Here is a 14943-nt window from a genome sequence, read left to right as displayed (position 1 = left end):
GCGGAACGTGGAGGTGGCCCCGGCCAGGAGGAGGGGCGGCGGCGAATGCTGGGAGAGTCCGACTGGCGCCGCGCTCACGCAGAAACCGGTCTCCGGGGGTCCCCGCCAGGTGCGTCCTCTTGTGCTCTCCTGTCCTCTTTGCGGCTCCTGGGGCCTTCGGGGAGAGCCCAGGCCCACGCCGGTATCCCGGTTTCGGTCTCCGCTGGTCCCCTCCAGCCTGCGGCCCGGTCTCCGGCGGCGGCGCGCCCGGGTCTTCGTTTCGGGCCCGGCGGGACAGCGCCTGGTGTCACGGCTGCTTCGGGGATCGCGCCGGGCCGCATCCGCCGACGTTTCCTCCGCTGAGCAGAAGCGCCCCAGAGGCTTGCGCCAGGGTGTCCAGCCGGGGCGCGTAGCTGTCGTCTGAGGTTAGGAGACCTTCGGACCCTGGTGCACAAAGAGGCGCGGTCCCCAAGGGCGAGGGAAGGAAACAGACCTCATCAGCATTGCCTTGGTTGACTTTAGTTTGGGATTTTTTGTTATTATCTGAGCTGTTGCCAGATTTAAAGGTTCGTAGGTTTTAACTACGGGCTTCTGTCACTTAACTGGGATTGTTTTATTTTAAGGGCAGTCGCCGCCGGTCGCAGCCTGTATCTCGAAGGAAGTATCATTCAGTGTTGTATGTTTTTGCTACTGGTTTACTATAATGAGAGGTTAAATTACCGGGGCAGGTGTAAAATAAATCAAAATGTTGCCTGGGCTTGTGGGCATTGTAAACTTTTTCATAACTCGGGGAACTAATTTTACCCAGGTCTTTCTGAAGTTTCAGTGATGGTCTTTTACAAATCCTTCCCGCGAAACTGTCTTTTCTAACACAGAAGACTGAAATTGATTGTCGTTTTGGGCAACTGTAACTGTTTAATCAGTAGTTAGAGCTTCGTCCTTGAATCATACTATCTTATGTTTTCTGTACATAACGACTGTTCTAGAGTTGGCTAAAGTTTACTTACCTTTTCTCAGTAATTCTTCTGTGCGCCTGTTTTCTCATTTCTCCCTAATTACAGCCCTGGGAATGGTTTGTAGACCCTTACGAACTTTTGGATAAGTTGAAGTGTTTTTGTTGTTTTGGATTTATGTTACGCACATCTAAGGTTATTTAGGAAGTGTCAGATTTGAAATGGATTTCCAATTATATAACTTAATTTAATATAAGCAAGTTATTTTCTGAAACCAGTAAGAACAGAAAGAAATTTGTAAACTATAAAGAGCAGTGATTCTTAATCTTTTGGGATTCCTCTCTCTTTTTTCTAGAAGTATTTGTGATTTTATTTTGTTTTCTGATGTTCTTTTGATATTTATGTATTAATTTCTAAATTTTTATTGGAGTATAGTTGCTCTACATTGTGTTAATGTCTATTATGCAGCAAAGTGAATCATTTATATGTGTACCTGTATCCCCTCCTTTTTGGATTTCCTTCCCATTATAGGTCACCACAGAGCATTGAGTAGAGTCCCCTGTGTTGTACAATAGGTACTCCTTTCTCCTTAGTTATCTGTTTTATCCAGAATATCAAGAGTGCATGTATGTCAATCCCAGTCTCCCAATTCATCCCCCATCCTCCTCCACCCCCACCCCCCCACCCCTGCCCTTGGTATCTGTAAACTTGTTTTCTAGATCTCTGTCTCTATTTGTGCTTTCAAATAAGTTCATCTGTACCATTTTTCTAGATTCCATGTATAAGCGATATTATACATTTGTTTTTCTGACTTAACTTCACTCTGTATGACAGTCTCTAGGTATATCCATGTCTCTGCAAATGGCATAAAAAGGAATTATTTCATTCCTTTTTATGGCTAAGAAGTATTACCTTGTGGGCTTCTGAGGTGGCTCAGTGGTAGAGAATCTGCTTGCCAATACAGGAGATGCAGGTTTGATCCCTGGGCTGGGAAGATCCCCTGGAGAAGGAAAGGGCAACCCACTCCAGAATTCTTGCCTGGGAAATTCCATGGATAGGGGAGCTTGGGGGGCTACAGTCCGTGGGGTCCCAAAGAGTTGGACACAACTTAATGAGTAAAGAACAGCAATGACATTGTATATATCACTCCACTCTCTTTTAAGGATCTGATGAAACTACTGGATCATCTTCCTGGAAACACGCACAGACACACATACAGGATTTTCTGTATAATATGAGGTTTATACAATTCTAATGAAAGATTCTTATAAAATGATATTATTAAATTATTACATTGTTTTTCTAGAAATGTCATTCTTAAATAGATTAATTTCAGGGACTTCCCCGGTGGTCCAGTGATTAGGACTCCGGAGGGCATGGATGGAATCCCTGATGGGGGAGGAACTGGGGATCCCGTATGCCATGTGATGTGGTCTAAAAGAGGGTTAATTTTAGCTCAAAAAGTTTTGTTGTATTAAGACTGCAGATAAGTGTGACACCATTTAGTTCAATGACCAGCACACAGTTGCATCTTTGATTTGGTTTTGGCTGAGACGAGCCTAGACCATCAGTAACATTAAATAAATTCTCTGGAACAAATGTGCCCATGCTAATGAGGTGTCTTGTCCACACAAGGTGAATTTTTATCAGCTACAGTGGCAGCCGGGTATTGTGTTTCTGGTTTGGGAGTCAGAGTTTCCAGTTCTGATAGCTCTTTGACTTTTTACTTTCTGAGGTTTAGTTCAGTGCTCCATGTATGATAACATTGTGAGGTTGGAGCTGTTTAGAGGTTAGTGCTGTTGGGTTTTAGTGTTGCTTCACAAAATCAGCTTTTAGAAAATGCAGGAGGAAAGTTTCATTTCACTGCACACAATTGTTGCGGAGAGAAACTTGGATGAATAAATAAAAGTTGTGGTCTGGATCGTAAATTTTCTTCAGTAGATGTATTCTTTTGAAGATTCACTGGGGTAAACATTTTAAATGGTGACTTTTGTATTAGCTGCCGTTCACAAGCATTTATTTACCAGGTGCCAGGCACTGTTCTCTGTGAATTCTCACAGCAAACCTATGGCGTAGATGCTTTTATTATAGTTATTTTACCAAATGGTTAGCCAAGACACACATAGATAAAATTACATACCAAAAGTCAGAGCTAGGACACGTGGAACTGGGATTTAAACTGACAGGGTTGGCTCCAGTCTCCATATCTTAACTGCTCTTCTTTTGGTGCTCTCTTAGGGGGGCATGTGTGAACAAACCATTGTCCTTGCAGTTTTCTTTTCATATTTTCACAATGATTGTGTTCTGTGTAAAATAGTTCCGAATGAAATAAATCTGTGTGGTGTGAATTCTAGTCACATACAATATTGAAAAAAATTACATAGAGAATTCCCTGGCAGTCCAGTGGTTGGGAATCTGTGCTTCCCCTGCAGGGTGACACAAGTTTGATCGATCCCCTGATCAATTAACTAAAATCCCACATGCCACACAGCACAGCCAGATAAATAAACTGAAATAAAAATATGTCATTAAAAACTACAGAAAGTTTTTAAAGCAAGTCTTACTTGGGAAATTGACATGGTTTAATCTAAGACTTCATATTTTTAAGGAAACTAGTTACGACTAAATGATCAATTGTAAGAGAAGGAAATACACATGTATCTGATGAAGCTGTATTTTCATAGTATTCTTAATAGTTTTGAGAATGATTGTAGCTTATGATATTTTTGTTTAATTAGATTCAAACCGCTTAATGTAGTTCAAGGCCATTGTTGTAGTATAGTATTTGATTTTTTTTTTTCCAAACAATGGTATTTAAACCTTATGTTCAATACAGGTTATTAAGTGGAACTGCTTCTGATGGCACATTGAGTACTAAGGCCAAGAAACAGATTTTATAAATGCTTTGAATTCCCTCTTCACTCTTTTATGTTCTTGTAAATTAGTCTCTCTCTTTCAGTAAATGTTACACATTAACTAAATGCTCCTGAATTCCTGTAGCCCTTGTACCTTTCTTCCTGGAGATACTGTACTTATATTCAACTGGGTTTAAACATATATATGTGTGTGTGTGTGTGTAGCTATTTTGTTTTCAATATTAGAAATTATTCTAAAGGCATTTTAGGAAACCTTTTTTTTCTCCCCAAGCAGTACTTTCCCACTTTTTAAATAAGAAAGATCCTTTAAACAGTTAAGAATTTAAAAATTAAATATTTTACTTAAAATTTGTCTTTCTAGCGCATCAGTCTTTTTGTATTCCTCTAAATATAGACATTGAGAATCAAGCAATGCATATCTCACCCTGTGTGAAACAGTTTTAAATCCCAAAAGGGTAAAAGTTGTAAGACTTGATTGAAAACAAGACAGCATTTGTCCATTTGGTGAAACAAGATGACCAAACAAGATGAAACAAGTTGATAAAACAGACAGTGGGGAAATATGTAAACAGTATGTACTAAGAGAATGTTATAAAGTTTTACCAAGATAAATGAGTTGCTTAAAGTGTGGTACAGGCAAATACAAAGAGTTTAGATCAGTGTCGATGGGATCAGTGGAGCAGGTTTCATGAAGGAGATGGGACTTGAACTTCTTACTAAAAACTATTGACTGAGAGGAGAAAGAAGGCCTTTCATAGAAAGAAAATAGGCCTCTTTTTTACCTCTTAGAAAATTGTGGGTTTTTTTTTCCTTTTTTCCTTCACAATAATCTTAGGAAACTAGCTGTGCAATTTTCTTGATTAGTCTCATGATGATAATAATCTTTAAAGTAGTTAGTGTATTAAAATGCTTTTTGACTTATGTGCTAGGCATTGTGTTTGGACCTCTGTAAAATACATTTCTTTCATTTGAACGTCACAACATCCCCTGAGGTAGTCACACTTATCCCCATCTTACAAGTGTGGGAATTGGGGCTCAGAGAGATCAAATAATGTGTAAAGGTGTCAAAAGTAGCAGAGTCAATGTTCAGGTTGAAGGACCACAAGGACCAGAAGTCAATGTTCAGGACCAGAGGTCCTACCTCTTTGTGGTGTTATTCAGCCTCCTAATTCACCCAGTTTGCCGGACCTTGGCTAGTTTCTAAAATTCATTTCTTCTTCCATTAATTTCATCTTGCATTGTAGCTTCTTTGCCATTCATTATTTCTCCTAAATTTTAATATTTTTTTATGATTAAAATTGAATACTTGAGCTTGTAACAAGAGGCTGGACTCTGGAGCTCACTTCTGAGTTCAGATCTTGGCTCTGTCCCTTGCTGGTGTGTTCAAATTATTTAATCTTTCTGTGCCTTCCTTTTATCATCTGTTCTTCAAATGTAAACAACTTGACTGTGTAAGACTCTGGGCATATTTTTAGTCTAAGGCCCTCTTAAGAAAACTATTAGAGGATGCACTTCATCCTCCAGAGATGAGTAAGAATACTGGCAAGAGTGCTGTTGGAGAACATTGAGTATATTTAACTACTATGCACCTGAGGCTGAAACCAAAGTGGGAATAAGGAGGAAAAGATAAAATGTACATGTTACATATCTGATGATGTAGAAATTGGTCATAAAACTAAAAAATTGAGAGAACTGGGAAGCAGGAAGAAAATTGGAGGTAGAATAAATTTGTGGATTGCCTAATCTGTAATGTCTAGGAGTCAAAGGACATCATTTAAAGCTGACAAATCAGTTAGTAGAAGTATAAGTGTATTTAACAGTACAAAGGTAAACACTGAGGAAGATAATACTAATGATTATAACTGTGTACTGCAGGAGAGGCAGTAAGATTATATAAGCTGATTCTGTTAGTGCTCATAGTAATTAACTATGTAAAGAAATGAAGGATTAATGGTATTAAATGGAAATTATCTAAAATTATAGTTACAAAGATAAGACCAGAAACATACATTACAACAAATCAGTGCTCAGGGAAAATTCAAGGCCTAAAGAAATAGTAAAAATGAATAAGTGAAGCATTTAACTAAAAAGTTAGGAAAACTTTTAAAAAGTGAAACTAATAAGTAAATCCAAAGTTTGACTCTTTGTAAATACTCAGTGAAGCAGGTAAGTCACTTAGCTAAGCTAATTTTTCAAAAGATGGTGGGATAAAACATGAATATCATAAGGACTAATCACCACACACAGCACAAATTAGAAGAAGCATGAGTCTATGTTCAAGTCTAAACAAATAAATTAGAAGATTGTAAAAAAGAGTACAAGAAAGGAACATCATGGGAAAATATAATTTACAAAAATGACCTTGGATAAAGAAAATTCAAATAGATCGATATCCATAGAAGAAACGGAGAAAATTACCACTTACCTTCCCTTCAAAACACCAGACCCAGATATCTCATAGGAGAATTCTGGTAAATCCTTAAAGAAATAGTAATTTCAGTGTTGTTGTTGAAAGTGTTCCAGAGCATGGGAATAGAAGAAAACCTCCCACATTTGTTATGAACAAGTATAACATTGATACCAAAACCTGACAAAGAATGTACAAAAGAGGAAAACTATCGATTAAATCTCATTTAGGACTCTAGGAATGAAACTCTTTTTAAACAAAATCTAGGAGCTCTGTAGTAGAATCATGGTCAAGAGAAGTTTACTCATGGTGTGAAAAGATGATTCAGTATTAGGAAATCTGTTCGTGCTTTGTTTTGTTAGTAAACTGAAGGAGAAAAATCATATGGTCATCTCCAATTACCTAATGAAAAAACATTCAACAAAATTTAACACCCAGTCTTTATGAATAGCATTCAGTAAGATAGTAATCGATGGCTATTTCCACATACATGTTTGTATACATATGTATATTTATTTACTTGTACAGATGTAAGTGTGTGTGGACACACACTTATCTGTACAAATATATGTATATATATCTCAAATTCCAAAACCGTGCCGAGTGGTGATACAGTAGGCTTTCCCACTGCAGAACAGGACAAGACAAGAAATAGCGCTGTTATCACTGCTGTTGAGTATGATACTGTTAGTCCTGGCTAGCTCACACAGGAGAAAGATATCAGAGGAGTGACAATGTGAAATGAGGAGATTGGCTCTGTTGGCACATGGTATGAATATATATGTGGAAAACCCAACAGAATCTACTGAAACACTGCTCCAGAAAGAGAATTCAATAAGAAAGCAGGATTAAAAATTAATGTAGTGAAATCATTAGCCTTCATTTAACAGTGAGATCATAGACATAATAGTGGAAGGAAAAAAAGCCACATTTACAAATGAACCAAAAGGTGAAATACTTAGGGGTAAGCAAACCCAATATGTCAAAAAATTTCAAACAATACTGAAAAATAAAAAAGACGGCTTAATTCTAAAGACATGTTCTTGATAGGAAGATTCACCATTCTGTCAGTTCACCATAAATTAATTTATTAATTTGGTACAGGTTCAATAAAAAATACTAACATGCTCTTTTTTTCTGGAATTAGACAAAAAATTTTCTGATTGTTTATGTAGTTAAAAAACAAAAAATAGCAAGGAAAATGGGTGGGGATTATTGAAATCATGCTCACGTAAAGCTTCAGTATTTAAAGCAGTGACATGCCTAGCATGTAAATACATGGGCATAAGGAATGGTAATCACAGAATAAATGTAAAGGAATTCTGAAATGTAAACCTTAGCCTATATCCTGATATGTACAGGAATATAAACCTAAATATTAAATCTAGAAATAAATACAGGAAGTTGGTACATGATAAAGGTGGTATCTAAAGTTAGTAAGAAAAAAATTTCAATAAATGATTTTAAAGTAATAAAAAATACATACTTTGAACATACTCAATACACTGTATACCAGGATATATTTCAAGTGGCAATATCCATCAGAATTAAAATTACTTTTATTCTTTAACCCATCAGTTTTACTATAGCTTTCCTTGTCCATGAGTGAAGTAACATGTATGTGTGGCCATTTATTTCAGCATTGTTTGTAAAAATAATAGCTCAGTTGATAAAGAATCCGCCTGCAATGCAGGAGACCCCAGTTCGATTCCTGGGTCAGGAAGATCCCCTGGAGAAGGGATAGGCTACCCACTCCAGTATTCTTGGGCTTTCCTTGTGGCTCAGCTGGTGAAGAATCTGCCTGCAATGCAGGAGACCCCATTCAATTCCTGGGTCAGGAAGGTCTGCTGGAGAAGAGAAAGGCTACACACTCCAGTATCCTGGTGTGGAGAATTCCATGGACTCTACAGTCCATGGGGCCACAGAGTCAGACACTCCTGAGCGACTTTCACTTTCAAAAACAATTCGGGTGTTCCTCAGTAGGAGACTAAGTAAGTAAATTAGGGTACATCTGAGAGTGGAATACTGTGCCATGCAAATTCATTTATGTAAAATCACAAAGTTGTTTCTGTTGGTGGTGTTTTGGCAGAATGTGGGATCTTAGTTGCCTGACTAGGGATTGAACCCACACCCCCTACATTGGAAATGTGGCGTCTTATCCATGGGACCACTTGGGAAATTCCAACAAAGATGTTTTTAATACTGTAGCACAGTATCTCCTGAGTTTTTCTACCAAAGTAACTTGCACATAGAATATATAAAATAATAGCATATGGGATTGTAGCTTGGAGTGACCATTTAAAAATTTTTTTCTGCTTTATCTTTAAAATTCTTTGGGTTTGCTATATTCACCTCTGTCTTAGTCTGCTTTATTTAAAATTAGTTTGTCAAACTGCTCTTATTGTTGAGCGGTCCTGCTCCAGGAAAGTGCACCTTGTTTGTTCTGTGCCTTCCCTTAGCCCTGCTACACTGCCACCCATCTTATCTTGACTGAGAAGTATACTGTATGCCAAGACTAATTAACCCCATGCTATCCCTGTTTTTGCACATTTCCTTCCAGACAGATTTTTCAACTGAAGGATGATAATCTGTAAACAGAATAGCCCTATACTTGTCTCAAAATAATTTAACAAGTTTCTTTCAAATGGTCCACATTTCCCAACAAATGATACCTAGACCAATTTGATTTATTGGCATTCCAGCATTACTATTAATGTACTGGGTTTGTCCAGTATATTTCCATGTTAAAAAACGTTCCATCTTACATGTTCATTATATTTCTATGTGAAATGTTCTCTTTAGCAGGATGAAGTTAAAGGAAGTAGATCGTACCGCCATGCAGGCATGGAGCCCTGCACAGAATCATCCCATTTACCTAGCTACAGGTAAGCTCAACAGAGAGAAGACAGTATGAGTCACCTGATTTCTTCTTTTCCACATCTGACTTATTTATACTTGTCCTTTAAGATTCAGGTCAAGCTTCAGCTCCTCTAGAAAGCCTCTCCTTTCCTGATGAGCTACGTGCAAGCTTCCTGTCGGCTGAGTTCAGTGGCCTTCCCATATGCTTGTACAGCATGGTGTTAATCATGGTCTATTACATTTATAGCGTCTTCCTCACTGCAGGACCATGCTCTATCTTTATTCCTCTGGTATTAAGAAGCACAATAGATAAAATGTTAACAAGTTAGTAAATACCAATTTGAATGAATGAACAACAGTTTTGATGCTCCATTTTTATATAAATAGCGTTGAAATTATATCATTTGTGACTATAAGCATGGAACTGTTCTTTCAGAGATTTTATCTATAGACTTAAAAAATTGTCTGCACTACCCACTCTTACAAACATCATATCTGAGCCTTGCATCAGAATCTTACTGCTGTAGTAATGTAAGCATCTGTCCAGTGGTGTACGTGGTGAGATTTTAGTCGTTAATGTAGCATTCATGAGTGAGATAATTGAAAAACAAGCATTTAATTTCTATTTTGTGTGGTTTTCTCTGAGTCTGTCTGTTTTTGCATGTATAGTTACCATGAATATATTTTCTATAGGAACATCTGCTCAACAATTGGATGCAACATTTAGTACCAGTGCTTCTCTTGAGATATTTGAATTAGACCTTTCTGATCCATCCTTGGATATGAAATCTTGTGCCACGTTCTCTTCTTCTCACAGGTATGAGATTCAACCTGAAATTTACATGATTATTTGATTATATGTTGTGGTTGATGCCTAATGTGTCTATAAGTGTTCCATTATGAACTTGTAAGGAATACCATTAGTGACATATTTTGTGAAAAAACAGATGAGTTGTTTAGGCAGAAGTTTAAAAAGTGTCTATATATGTTCTGTTGAATTTCCTTTTTTTATGGACTGCTGTGTGTAAGAAGGAAAGCCTCTAGTTTCTAGTATTGTTTTCTTCATGATACAGTAGAGTTACTTTCTTTTGCTTTTGTTAGTCTTACCTCTTTACAGAAAAAGGTAGTCATGACCAGAAAAAGTAGTTAGATGAATATTAAAATGTTAATAGTGATTTTCTTTGAATAAAGGTTGCTTTTTTCCCCTATCTACTAATGTATATTTCAAATTACATTTCACAGAGAATTTTATTGACATAGTTTCTGATAAGTATTTAGATAGGTAGATTTCCAAGTACTTAAGCTATATAGAAGGATACTTTAATTTCAGTAGCAAAATGTGCTTTATAGCCTAATACCTTGGCAAATTTTGGTGAAGAGATTGTACCTTGGCTAACAATACAGTTCAAATCATGGCGTCTCCCATGGGATGGCTTATAATCATCCAAGCCCTCCCACTGTACTGGGAACCCCAGATGCCTTTCATCTGGCAGTTTTTCTACTCAGTACCATTGTTATATATCTCCATGCCACCTCCATACCAAATTGTAATCTTTTATTCTCCACCAGTGGGTGGAGAATTATGTCGTAATAGACGTAATTTTGATATCACCTTTTTACTGTCAGAATACATTATTTTTCTTAGAAAATTTCAGATGACTCCCTTAACTGCTTTACTATTTAACAGATGACATGTTACTGAGTACCTCTGTAGTCAAATAAAATCCGGGGAAGTGGTTTATTAGCTCTATTTTATAAATGAATCAAAAGCAGCTTAGGGAGATTAAGTAACTGGCTCAGGGTCTCACAGATTCTAAATGGTAAAACCATTCTTAGGCTCTTATCTTCTGACACACAAATCAAGTATACTTTGTTGTATTAGCTGTACAAAAGAGTTTTTGTATCCTTCAAGGTTACAAAATGAAACATGAGTATGAATAAAAACTAAAATGCCATTTCACCAAGTTATGTACAGTTATCAGGAATAGAGGAGAAGCAGTGTTTTTGGTGTATTTATGGAAAGGCTTAAATGTATAATTTCCAAATTCTTTTCTAAGTTTATCTGACTTCAAAAAAGAGTATTTTTGCTCATTTTCTTTTAAAGGTACCACAAGTTGATTTGGGGACCTCATAAGATGGATTCCAAAGGAAATATCTCTGGAGTCCTGATTGCAGGTGGTGAAAACGGAAATATTATTCTTTATGATCCTTCTAAAATTATCTCTGGGGATAAGGAAGTTGTGATTGCTCAGAATGACAAGCATACCGGCCCAGTGAGAGCATTGGATGTGAACATTTTCCAGGTTAGACTTTTGACGTTTATTCATATTTCTTGAGATACGTGCTGCCTATTTGAAATAAGTATATGACTCTGCTGTGCCTCAGTCTTGGAGAAAGCTAAAACTGTGGCTGTGCAGGTTGATGAGTGAGTCTATTTGTATGAAGAATGAAAAGTTCAGAGCTGGCTTCAGTAATACACTAGCCCCAGGGAAGGGATCAGGGTGATGGGTTTAGTTCTAGAAGTCTGGAGATGTCATGTCATTTTATGGACATTTTTAAAATATTAGGCACCTCAGAGGTTGAAGACCTAGTCTTTTAAGTTTGTCTAGGCTACTTCCCTGCTGGTCCAGTGGCTGAGACTCTGTATTCCCAGTGCAGGAGGGCCTAGATTTGATCCCCTGATCAGAGAACTAGATCCCACACGCTGCAGCTAAAGACGCTCCATGCCACAAGTAAGACCTGGTGCCTCCAAATAAATAAGTAAATAAAGTAATTCTTAAAATTCAAAAGTTTGTGCTAGTTCAGCATTAGGCTGGTGCTGTTGTGTGTGGGTTAATCTGTTGTTTTACTACTGCTAAGTGTATTTATGTCAGAGATTACTACTCTATCAAATAATAAGATATATACATAAATATAGTATAAATTTAATGGGCAATGAAGAGTCTTTGTACTGTTGCCATTGTAAGCATTACTGAATGTTAATTGTAGAAATGTTAAATGGCAGCCCACTCCAGTGTTCTTGCCTGGAGAATCCCAGGGACGGGAACCTGGTAGGCTGCCGTCTGTGGGGTCGCACAGACTTGGGCATGACTGACGTGACTTAGCAGTAGCAGCATACATTAATAAAAATCTTGAGTTAATAGGATATTTGAGTATAATCAGAAAATAAATATTATCTTAAAAAAGTTTGATAGTTATTTTTCTTGTATTGTAAATAGATATTTTAGATATAGAAATACAGAAACCCAGCTTCTTCATTTTCTGTGGTTTGTGGTGCCTACTCTTTAGATTAGATAGCTAATTTCCAACAACTGCTGATTTTTGGTTCGTGTCTTATATCATAGGTGGCTACTGCCATGGAATTCCTCTGTTTTCAGAGTTGTATGTCAGTTGTTATAGTAGATTAATGAGAGTGAACAGTAAAGGATGAAGGTCAGTGTATGAACCTCATTGTCTTCCTGGACTTCATATCACAATTTTAGGGTCTTTCTGATCCAAAATGTATACAACATAGTTTACCTGGAAATACTACCACCTGGCGCAAGATGGAGCATACATGAAATAGAAATAGGTGAGGACAGAAACAGAAAACAAGTTTATAGTTACCAAGGGGGAAAGGGGATTGGAGAGGGATAAATTAAGAATTTGGGATTAGCAGATATAAACTACTATATATAAAACAGATAAACAGCAAGGTCCTACTGTATAGCACAGGGAACTAGTAATATAGTCAAAATCCTATAATAAAATAAACTATAATGGAAATATATATATTTATATAACTGAGTCACTTTACACCAGAAACTATAGTTTTGTTTATTTATTTATTTATTTATTTTAATTGGAGGCTAATTACTTTACAGTTTTGTAGTGGTTTTTACCATACATTGAATGACATGAATCAGCCATGGAGAAACTATAGTTTTTTAATTGAAATAAGTCAACTATACTTCAGTTTAAAATTTTTTAAAAATAAATACATGAGGATTTTTACTAGTCTTATCTTGATCCAGCTCCAGAGGCTGTCTTTGAAGTACCTGGTATAGACACCATTATTTTAGCATTCAGCTATTTGAAGCCAACAGAGTGACCTATTTTTGTCTCCCACAATTGGTTTCCCTTCCAGAGATCCAAACCACAGGCAATAATCACCATATAAGAATTTATCCATTTAATTATTTTATTAGTGTCTTATATTGAAATGGCAGTAGATGTGTTATCTTTTTTAGTTTAATAGAGTTCTACAATATGTTTCTTTAGAAAACTGATTAAATTTCAGATTGTTATATATAGTTTTTAGGGGTTCATGCATTTTGGTTTTTTTAATTAAACAGAAAAATTATATGCCTTAAAACTGAAAGATTTTAAAAATTAATTATTTTTAATTGAAGGATAATTGCTTTACTGTATGGTGTTCAGCCATAGGGTTACCCATGTCCGCTCCCACTTGAACCATACCTCCCACCTACCTCCCCATCCCTCCTCTCTAGGTTGTTAACAAGCCGGTTTGAGTTCCCTGAGTCATACAACAAATTCCTGTTGGCTATCTATTTTACATACCATAATGTAAGTTTCCGTGTTACTCTCTCCATACAGCCCACTCTCCCTCCTCCCCAACCAACCGTGTCCCTGGCTGTTCTCAGTGTCTGTGAAAACGTACAGATCTTCCAGCTCCAAATTGGGTTATTCTGTATTCTCTTCATTATTTGTAAGTGCTATTTATTTGTTAATTCTTTCTTATTGCAGACTAATCTGGTGGCCTCTGGTGCTAACGAATCTGAAATCTACATTTGGGATCTAAATAATTTTGCAACTCCAATGACACCAGGAGCCAAAACGCAGGTATTACATTGATTTCAGTGTAATCAAAAGAACCAAAATTGGTTTTTCGGCACTTACTTGTTTTTTTCACGTGAAGTATATCTGTTTAAAATCAGTGTTTAAATGTCATTGATTTTTCTTTACCATGATGAAGGGTTAATATATATGTTTCCTAAGAGTATCAGCAAGTCCTTAAACAGTAAATGTTTAGTACTTGCCATCTCCCAGGCACTGTTTGAGGTACTAGACTTGTGGTAGTAAATAAAATAGTCTTTAAAAGGTTTTTTAGGTATAATATTTTGTGTAATATAGTGTTCTATATTATATAGTATTTTAGCAATATCCAACCTCAGAATAAAAATCATAGAGAGGAAACTTACTTAAAAAAAAAAAACACACCCTGTTTCCTATATAATTCTAATAAGCTGAGAAAGAACAGACATCTCCGCCTTCTTTACACTGTATTAACTATTCAGTTTGAGTGGCTGTTATAACAGGCCCTAACATTTTGGCGATCTGAGAGGTAGTGTAACGACAGTATATGGTTTTCTTGGTCTAGGCTGTAATTTTTGCTCTGCCTAGATGTCTGTCACTTTGACTGGCGTCTACTTTGTGGTCCATTATCTTCCATGGGGCAGTTGCAAAGTAAAGAAACAGTGCTTGATTTGTAACAGGAACTTAATAAGTGGCTGGTGAATAGACAGGGTAAAGTACTTGAACTGGTATATACCTGAGATTGAAACTGCATATGTTGAGAACTTAAGAATATAAAAATAAATTTATGGAAGGAATAGATCAGATTTTAAGTAATCCATTTTCTAAAAAGAAGAATTAGATTTTGTAGTTAAACTTGATTACAGTTGGGAAATGGTTCTTAGTAGTTTATTCCTCACAGCCCCCAGAAGATATCAGCTGCATTGCATGGAACAGACAAGTTCAGCATATTTTGGCATCAGCCAGTCCCAGTGGTCGGGCCACTGTGTGGGATCTTAGAAAAAATGAGCCTATCATCAAAGTTAGTGATCATAGTAACAGGGTAAGTATGTGA

The 14943-nt window shown here is 36.8% G+C and overlaps 1 protein-coding gene across 6 annotated transcripts in view; it reads left to right on the top strand.

Annotated features, from left to right (window-relative positions):
• SEC31A (SEC31 homolog A, COPII coat complex component) overlaps nucleotides 1-14943 on the top strand; it is a 59454-nt gene continuing 44511 nt past the window's right edge. For all 6 annotated transcript variants that reach the window (XM_052642339.1, XM_052642336.1, XM_052642335.1 and 3 more), the window contains exons 1-6: nucleotides 1-109; nucleotides 9018-9100; nucleotides 9768-9891; nucleotides 11179-11377; nucleotides 13821-13916; nucleotides 14791-14931. In XM_052642339.1, coding sequence (XP_052498299.1) covers nucleotides 9022-9100; nucleotides 9768-9891; nucleotides 11179-11377; nucleotides 13821-13916; nucleotides 14791-14931 — 639 coding nt within the window. In that variant the 5' untranslated portion in view covers nucleotides 1-109; nucleotides 9018-9021. The remainder of the gene's footprint in view (nucleotides 110-9017; nucleotides 9101-9767; nucleotides 9892-11178; nucleotides 11378-13820; nucleotides 13917-14790; nucleotides 14932-14943) is intronic.

Source organism: Budorcas taxicolor, chromosome 6 (assembly GCF_023091745.1).
Source record: "Budorcas taxicolor isolate Tak-1 chromosome 6, Takin1.1, whole genome shotgun sequence".
Lineage (NCBI taxonomy): Eukaryota > Metazoa > Chordata > Mammalia > Artiodactyla > Bovidae > Budorcas > Budorcas taxicolor.
Note: the sequence above shows the minus strand (reverse complement) of the source record. Positions and strands in the feature narration are given on the sequence as shown.